The sequence below is a fragment of the Fragaria vesca genome, linkage group LG4 (assembly GCF_000184155.1).
Source record: "Fragaria vesca subsp. vesca linkage group LG4, FraVesHawaii_1.0, whole genome shotgun sequence".
NCBI lineage: Eukaryota > Viridiplantae > Streptophyta > Magnoliopsida > Rosales > Rosaceae > Fragaria > Fragaria vesca.
Window position 1 is genome coordinate 8,128,056 of NC_020494.1, and position 9,621 is coordinate 8,137,676.

The window sequence follows — 9,621 nt, forward strand, 5'->3', positions numbered from 1 at the left end:
CACGTGACTCTGCTCTTTCACGTGCAATATCAAGGGAGCTCACAACCTCAAATTCATCACCAGCAACAGGAACATTATTTAATCCAATAACCTGCAACAGACACTGAAATGTTATGCATGGTATTGAAACAAGGACCATGCAACAACAATGGCAGAATAAAACATCAAGCCAAAACAAATTTTGATATAATCAAGATGCGCGCCAAAGCAACTTCTAGCGTGAGATAAAATGGCTGCTCTTATAAGCTTTAAAGCTTATTAACAACCAGACAAGATCTGTATTACTTCATGTACTGTTTTCAGTTTTACAATGGCTACATTTTCTGTATCAGATAAATCTTTGACATTCATCTTCCCAACTGTAACTGTCTCTAGATTTTACAATACTGACAAAATGGCAAGTAGAGAACAATGAACACATGCTTATACAAGCAGTAGCATCTCCAGAGCATATGTATTTACACAAGAGGTGAATCGAAATTCATCCTACTCAATTTCCCAGGGTTTTGCTTTCTCGCCCTCGCCCTAGATTTATAATCCTTGGTTTTCCAAGGTTTCTGATCTTGATTTATGTGTTTGCAACAGGCTTCAATCCGAGTTGATGGCTCTAATGGTGAGTAATCACTGCGACTTGTTCTTTGTTTTCCGTTTGGGGGTTTTTCAATTTTAGGGTTTTTGGTGATTTGATTGATTGAAATTGAATTTATAGATGGGTGGAGATTCGGGGATATTTGTTTTCCCTGAAGAAGACAACATATTCTACTGGAAAGGGACCATCAATGGAAGCAAAGACACGGTTTTTGAAGGGACTCAATACAGATTGTTGCTCTCTTTCCCCAATGACTATCCCTTTAAGCCTCCCACGGTCAAGTTTGAGACTTTCTGCTTTCATCCCAATGTCGATGTTCGCGGCCATATTTGCTTGGATATTCTTCAGGTATTTTATACTTGTACTAGTGCTAATGTTATTTATATACAATGGTGTTTTGTTTCCGTGATAATTTGATTTGATGTGTGCCTTTGAAACCAAATGCAAGAGAAATGGTCTTCGGCTTATGATGTGAGAACCATCCTCTTATCGATCCAGAGCTCGGAGGTAAATTGAGTGTTATATCATACTGATTTTCTTTGTGTCTGCTGCTCTATGAATACTACTTGGATCATAAAGCTATTGTCTTATGAAATTTGGGTCTTGTATATGTGAATTACAGAACCAAACACAAGCTCACCTTTGAACCCCCAAGCAGTGCAACTTTGGAGCAATCAAGAAGGTAAATCTTGGATCTCCTTTACTTGTTCAATTGTTTTGGTTTTCAGATAGTTTTGCATGATAAACAGTGTCTAAACTATGCTGTGTTTCTTTCTGTCTCTTGCAGAATATAGGAAGATGGTGGTGAAATTGTACAAGGCTCGAAACGCTTAATTGAGATGCAAGGAGTCTTCAGTGTAGGATTAATGATTCGGTTGTGTGTTCCATTGGTTCATTTGTTTCGTGTTGAGAAATTTTAAGGACCTTGTTATTCAGAGGTGTAGACATTGATTCAAAGTTGAAGCTCTCTCTCTCTCTCTCTCACTGATTCATTCTACATGTTTCGCAAGATACTCTGATAACCTCCTTAGTCCTTAGTTGAAGAACAGTAATATGAAAACTTGGGTTATCAGGGGACAACCTTCCATGATAGTTTTCAATATTAGCGCTTATTTGTGTATTCTGTCTTTTTGCTCATTCTGGATCGATTTTTTTTCTTTCATTTGATCATTTTATGCTTCCCAGGTGCACATCTGAAAGGGAGACTGAAGATTTGAGAAAAGAGTTGCATCATTCGTCAGGTCTGAAAATACATATGGTAAACTGTTTCTTTTTGAGTGCTCAGTCTTTGTTGCAGTTTATGGTTCTTCATTTAGATTTCGCTCTTAAAAAATGAAGAAAAAATTTGGAATTAACACAATCTTTGTCTCAGTGATAATTGTTGTATTAAATAGTTACTCTAAAAGGGATTTAGAGTTCTAATGGGACGTGTGGATTTGAAAACTTTTGAATTGCTTGTCTACAATTAATAAATTGGATCATTTGTTTACTGGATTATTCAATTCATTTTCTGTTGGTTTGTTGTGAAAGACAAATCTCATGGAGACGGAAGAGTTGGCTTGGAGAATGCCAAGATTTCAAAGGACGACCTCCTTTCCCTTGCTAAGAAGGATGATAAAAGTTACCCTTAATCTGTAACACCTATACTTTTTAACACTACTGTAACCGACAGCTTGCATTTTTGTTTTTCTTACCTGTTTCTTTTCCTGCCATCAATAATTGTTTTTCTTATGTATGAAATTTTTCAAGGAGTGCTACATTTTGGGATCTTGAATACAACTTTAGAATATCAAGTATGTCATGTGAAATACACGCAAAAAATGGTGGCTTCAAAGAAAGAAAACTTTGCTTTCATCTGCTTGATTTAATTTTCATGTTTTCTTAATCTGAGTATCAATATGATTTTTCTTTCTTTCTTTCTTCTTTTTGCTTTTGAGTGCCACAAGAATACAAAATTGCAGAAATAACTGGTCATCTTTTTTCAGGTTCAGTTTAGTAATCACTATGGTCTACTGTTGATGCTTGGTTATGGTTTCTTTTGGGTGATTTCCAATTCATCAGTTCTCAAGGTAATGGAGGTGTGCTTAATGCTCTCGAATTTCAAATATTTTGATATGTAATTTCAAATTCCTTTTAATAATATAACAATGATTCAAATATTTTAAATACGTATAGGTCATCTTCAGTTAATAGAGTAAATAAAAAGAATTGAACAAATTTGTAGGGGCTATAATGATCTATGTCAATACAGACATGCCCACACATATAGCAAGCTAAATGTGTGAGGATGAATAATAATAACAACAAGGAGAACAAGTAGGAGGATCATGAAAGTCTGCTGAATGCTGATGTATAACAAGTAGGGTGATGTTCTCATTTTTCGAGATGGTCATCCCATTGCCAGTTCTCCATTGTCCCAAAACGACTACAATGAACGCCAAAGACAGTAGAAAGATTTGGAGTCAATGGTCAGAAGACAAGAGAGAACTTAATTGCAGGTTAGTCAATCATGCTTTAGACAAATGAACTTATTCAAAATTCAAAGCATTGCTTATTAGTTGGTTACAATCATAGCAGCTTGGACATTGGTTTTTACTTTTCAAGTATTTGGGTATTCGAATAGTTTCCATCAAGTGTTTGAATGACTGGTTGGACGTGTTTGATGCTATGGATATTTTTCTGGTATTGTAGGTTGTGGTCAAGGTTGGTGTGATTTTGTTGATCAGGTTAGGTTCTTCCCTTTTTCTGTTAGTGAAGGGATGTTTTATTAATGGTATTTAGCAGTAGTTTGGGTTTTGTTGTATTGATTGTACAGTTGGAATCAAAACTGAATTGAAACTTAAGTGGAAAGAACCTAAAAACCCTATCAGGTGTCAAAACAGAGGCATGGTCTCATTATAAATCATTATCTTATTCAAAACAGAACTACCTTACTTTTAAGTCTTAAACCTATGAGGTTGTATGCATGATGCTTACCAGAAAAATATCCATATAGTAATTTTTATTTTTTTGTGAATTGAATTGCTAAAAAGGTCTATGATGCTTTTTTTTTTTAAATAAAAATTGATGACAATCGGTATTGTGTCTATGGGAATTATTATATTTAATGTGCTTTAAACGTATCCCTTCTTGATTACTTATAGCAGAACGGAGCTCTGTTATATGTTTCCTTTTTATGACTTATTGATGCATACTTGTTGCTTATCCTGTCAATGTGGATTTCTAATGTCAGGGTGAACTCAAGATAGCAAATTTGGGTGGTCAGTGCATACATTCAATTGCAGGCAGACTGTGTGTGGCACTCTTGATTACCTCCCTCCTGAGATGGGTATGTTAAAAGACAAGAGATGGTGTTTTGAAAACCAGTGCTTTTATGTGCTCTAATGTCTCAGTATTTCTTTATCCATATTTTTTTTTTGTCATTTTCAGTGTAGAGCCGATGAGATATCTTTGAGTGAAAATCTATGGAGGATTTGTTAACATGTGCCTGGTCGAGTTTGGTTGATTTTGGGTGGGATCCAATATGTTAGTTTCTCAGGTATGTTCTTGATGTTGTTATGCTTAACTTTATTGGCTTTTGCGTTTGCATTTGAATTTTATTGTGTTTTCATTTGAACTTTTTTTGTGCGTTGGCATGAAATATGGTGGTTGAATGCAAAGAGTGCAATATAAATTTTCCCCAAGATGGATTCGTGGGATTATAGATTCGGGAAGTTCCCAATCCTCTGCTCAGATCGAATAGATAAGTTGAGTGCTTTTGAATTTTTAAATTTTTTCATTCCGTTTTTGTGTGGTTTTTATACTGTGTGAGATTGAGTTTATCATTTCAAGACGGATAACCGTTCCCATTACCTGATTTGAGCTGATTCGGCATTTGTCTGTTCTGCAGTCTAGGACCTCAATGATCGATTGAACCGAATTCCAGTATATAGCTTGCTGATTTGATTTTCATTTTTTAGCAGTTATTAGGTAAAGCTACAGTTTACATGCAATATACGCAAATAAAGAAAACTGTGATTCTTTCCTTCGGAGTTTCAATCTGATTTTCATTTCTTTCTTTCTTTCTTTCTTCTTTTTGCTATCGAGTGCCATCCAAATACTAAGTTGGAGAGATAACTAGACCTCGTTGGAAACTAAAGGTGGTAAATGTAAGTACTAGCTCAATTGCTTTGATCCTTGGCAGTCGCTATCTTTTCAAACATAACAGCATGTTTTATCAGATGAAGAATGTGATGCACATTGTTATTTTTGACTGGGTTTTCTGTTTCCTTGATTTGAGCTGATTCGGGATTTGTCTGTGCTGCAGTCTAGCACCGCAATGATTGATTGCACCGAATTCCAGTTTATAGCTTGCTAATTTGAGTTTCATTTTTAAGCAGTTTTTCAGGTAAAGTTACAAACTTTACATGCAATGTTCTCAAATAAAGAAAACTGTATTGATTATATAGTGGCTTCAAAGAAAGAAAACTTTGCTTTCATCTGCTTGATTTAATTTTCATGTTTGCTTAATCTGAGTATCAATATGATTTTTCTTTCTTCTTTTTGTTTTGGAGTGCCTCCAGAATACAAAATTGCAGAGATAATTGGACCTGGCTGGAAACTAAAGATGGTGAATGTAATTGCTTTGATCTCCTTTCCTGTTTTTCACCATCCTCTTATTAAAGTGTGTAATGCTTTTTCTGTTCTTGTCCGGTCGATTGGCATTGCAGTCTGGGTAATTCTTTGTTTGATTTCAGTTTTGGTTTTGGGTTATCATTTGGTTTTCCTTTTTCATGGTAAATTTGAAATTTAGTTCTGTGTTTTCGATTTATTGGCAATTTGAGATATGGGTATCGAATTTTGGATTGAGACCCCGGTTTTTTGTGACAGAGAGAGAGGAATTAGTAGATGTGATTGTCAACGTCTAATTTTCGAGCCAGATTTCTAAAGCTTCTCCTGTTTGTTCAATTTCAGGTGAGAAATGAATTTTTGAAGTTTACACTTGGTTTGGGTTTTTGGCTCTCAAGTCATGTTTATTTACAGTTTTTATCTAATCCATTAGAGTTTTAGAAGATTGGTTTTCGTGCTTGAGAATTGTGCTTCAAACTTAGTGAGAAGTTCCTAGTTGTTTGAATTTGTTTCCCCAATCCCCAGTCTGTAAACCCAATTTTGATGGTACTTATCAATGATACCGAACAATATCTCAATTCGGATCAAACCAATCAGCAAAAGGAAAATAGAAAAAATTAAAGTCATGCCAAGGAAAGTGCAACGTTTAGGAATTATGCAACAGTTTTACTTAAGAACCGTTGGGTTCACTCGAATGTTTCCTTAACTTTGATAAGTATTTTTGCTTCCTACCTTTTACTTTTAACTGTTTGGTTTGTTGTTCTGCATTGTGTGGCGTCGTTATTAGATTGCTGCAAACCTTTGTTTTCTGTTTTTGATATTAACTGTCTCAACAGTTGGGTGGAAATGATGGCACCTGTATTCTCAAGAGCGGCTTGGTGATGTGTATATACACATGATTCAGGTATAAAAACCCTGAAAAACATGTAGTATATGATTACTTGCTTTTGGTAATGAACAACAGTATATGGCAGAATAAATGTCGACTGGTTGAACATTAGATCACTCAAGACCAAAGAATATCTTGTAGTACAAACCACCATTTCATGAAAAAGTAGAGAGAGAGAGAGAGAGAATAGTCTCTAAGAGTCTATTGGGCTTATGGGAATTTTAGAATCTCATTTTGTTGGTGGGAAAAATTGTCTAGATTTAGGGCTAGTGAGAATTTTCCCTAGTAAATACCTACTGATATGACACATACCATCATTGATTGTTCAACTTGCCTATGGTCTTGATGTTCAATATTGATATCTCAGTTTTTGCCTTTCACTTGCGCAGGGTATCAATAACATGGTTCAGTCTCAGAAAGAGGACTCAAAAGCATTGGTGAGTTTCTAATTTTTTTTTTCGAGACTATTTAACGATATAAAATCTGATTTTACCTTATGTAATCTCAGGCACCATCTGGCCCTCCTATACCCAGTGATAGAGCTAAAGTAATCCTTTTTTTTGTACTGTTTTAGTAGATTTTCTTCCATTCATGAGCGTAATTCCAATAATCTTGCACCCTCTCTCATCTCTTTGCATAGCTGTGTATTTCTGCTGACTATTTTAATTATTTGTATACAATGCAATCTGCAAGCACTTATCTGTTGACTGTATTCTGTTGGCAGGTTAGGATGCAGTCCTTCATTGACATGCGGATCTTTAAGGAAAGATGGAGGAATGCAGTGAAGGAGGATAACTGTTGGGTTGACCCATATTGACTATCAGCAAACTCAATCATCCATAAATTCTATTCATACGACTTCCTTCATGTGAAAATTCGGAGGTTGGTGCCCATTATTATACACAGACAGCGCCATCAGACCAAATAGCCTTTGACAAATATTTGGAGACCGACAATGAAGATGTGATGTGAAATGACATCATTATTTTGTATAGGCAGTATATTTTTGTATCCCTGGCTGGAAATGGAATGATCAATCCAACATTTTCTGTTGTGATTGCATCACCTTTTGCTGTAAATATAACCATGTAAAACCTATATATTGATGCATCAAAACACTATGATGAAATTTAAGAGTAAGTTTGAGCTCTGGTGACAGCCAAAAATCAAAATATAGAGAACCTCTTATTGTCATGAAACTAAACTAAGAATCAATACCAAGCAAATACAAGGTTTAGATTGCTCATTGTCATGAAAATGAACTAAGAATCAATAGCAAGCAAATACAAGGTTTTGATTGGTACCCATGTTAACTTCATCACTTCAGACCAAAAAAAGACTTTCATTGCTTCTTACTCGTTTCATCTCTGCAAAGGAACCAAAAACCCGAGTTAAGTAGCAAAATTTCATCAACATAAAAGTTCTGATTAGAAAACTATTTACTTTCTAATAACAGTACGTGCTCAACACTACACACAAACTTCACAACTAAAACAATGCCAGATTTTTGGTATTTTGGCAGCTAGTTTAATTTTAGCATATGAATTAAGCTAGGTCCTTGCCACAACCACAACCTCCCCCTTTTCATATAGCTATGTTGCCTTTGTTAGCAACAAGAGTAACACATTTGCAATTGTTAAAGAGAAATACAATGAAGATGAAAAAGAAGATGCCCAAATGCAAAATAAGACCTTGAGATTGGTCAATGGTAATAGGGCAATAAGCCAAGAATCCAAAATGTGAAGACGAATATATATACCTTGATGTAATCTAGTTATATCCTGAGACCACCCAAAACTACCAAGGAGCTGCACCAACTTATATTTCACAAGCCATTTGATAAATGATCGATTTAATGGAATGATTTGGTCAATAAAATTCAGTGCATTTTCAATTTTGATATGGAACCGGTTCACAAAGACTTAATTTCCATCATACAACTTTAACTCACAAGATTCTAGTCTACAGAACTAAAGCACACAACTCAAAAAAAAAATGAAAAATTATAAGATTTTTATTAGGGAAAATATCCAAATACCCAAAAATTAGAAAGCTAAAGCCCATTCTAATAAAATTCTAATCCTTTAATTCATTTCAATGATTCTTATACAAAATATATTATTACCTATATAAAATTAAACCCACACAATCTGCTCTCTCTCTCTCTCTCTCTCTCTTGATATCTACACCGTCACTCGGAGCAGTGCGTCGTCGCCGGCAAGCCACGAGGAGGAGCTCTGATCTCCAACTCCAAGTATCTTTATGCCGTCTCGGTCCAACGTGCCTTTGCCGGCGAGCTAATTTGCTTGAGCCTCGAGGAGAAGATCCGATCTCCAAGCAGCAGAGCTCCGATCTCCGATCTGCAAAACCAAAGGCGTTGGAGTCGCGCCGAGTGCCGCTCACGCAATCGCCGAATCTGTTACTGGTTTGTTTCCACAAAGCGATGCGAGCCGAGCTTGCCGATCTCCGTCTCGTCACCACGACCGCATTAGATTATCATTTGTCGTTTGCGTATGTGGAGGGGGAGAGCTTGCTGATGGGGTTGAAGGAGGTGGCGGTGTCGAGTGGGAGTGCTTGTACTAGTGCGAGTTTGGAGCCGTCGTATGTGTTGAGGGCGTTGGGGGTGGATGAGGACATGGCGCATACTTCGATTAGGTTTGGGATTGGGAGGTTTACGACTAAGGAGGAGATTGACAGGGCCGTGAAGCTTACGGTGAAGCAGGTGAAGAAGCTGAGGGAGATGAGTCCGCTTTATGGTGAAGGAAGGGATTAATATCAAGCATATTCAGTGGTTGCACCATTGAGGGGTTGTGTAGTGGAGCAGTTAATATACATAATACATGTGTACTGGTGAGCTGCGTCTTATGGAGTGGAGATGGAGAATTCAAGGTTCAGTTTGCTATCCTTGTTTGTAATGCCTTTGACAACTCTCCTTAGTAACTCTATATCACTAAATTTTGCAGACACAGTATTTTTCTTTTCTAATATTTACCCATTGCTGTTTCATTTTGTTGGTAAGGAACGTGGGAAAGATAGGTGAAGATGGTGTTTTAGGTCTAATAGTTGATTATTGCGGGTCAGTAACTGATCATTAAGGTTATTAAGGGTTAGTAACACGATTATTAGGGGTAAGTAACCGATTATTGGGGGTCAGTAACAGATTATTAGAAGTCAGTAACTGATTATTGGGGGTCAGTAACTGATTATTAGGGGTTAGTAACACGATTATTAGGGGTCAGTAACTGGTTACTAGGTGTCAGTAACTGGTTACTGGGGAAATTCCGGTAACCGGAGTCCGGCGGTCGAGGAAATTTCAGTGACCGGAGTCCGGCGGTCGAGGAAATTCTGGTGACCGGAGTCCGGCGGTCGGGGAAATTCCGGTGACCGGAGTCCTGCGGCCGGTGAAATTCCGGTGACCGGAGTCCTGCAGTCGATGACCGGAGTCCAAGGTTCCGGCCAAGTCTTTTTATGTTGAAGAGATGGGGGCAAAATAGTTTTAAAATAATATAGTTTGTTAAGACTTTAATAAAGATTT

At 36.8% G+C, this 9,621-nt stretch overlaps 1 protein-coding gene and 1 pseudogene across 2 annotated transcripts in view; both read left to right on the forward strand.

Moving 5' to 3' along the window:
* LOC101308281 (ubiquitin-conjugating enzyme E2 19-like) overlaps positions 1-1,423 on the forward strand; it is a 6,983-nt gene extending 5,560 nt beyond the window's left edge. Inside the window, exons 7-11 of the mRNA XM_004297995.1 lie at positions 586-613; positions 710-937; positions 1,040-1,092; positions 1,204-1,271; positions 1,377-1,423. Coding sequence (XP_004298043.1) covers positions 586-613; positions 710-937; positions 1,040-1,092; positions 1,204-1,271; positions 1,377-1,423 — 424 coding nt within the window. The remainder of the gene's footprint in view (positions 1-585; positions 614-709; positions 938-1,039; positions 1,093-1,203; positions 1,272-1,376) is intronic.
* A 6,817-nt stretch (positions 1,424-8,240) lies between these two features.
* LOC101293576 lies at positions 8,241-9,072 on the forward strand (annotated as a pseudogene). Its single transcript, XR_184456.1, has one exon. The product of XR_184456.1 is annotated as a cysteine desulfurase 1, mitochondrial-like (transcript).
* The last annotated feature ends 549 nt before the right edge of the window (positions 9,073-9,621 follow it).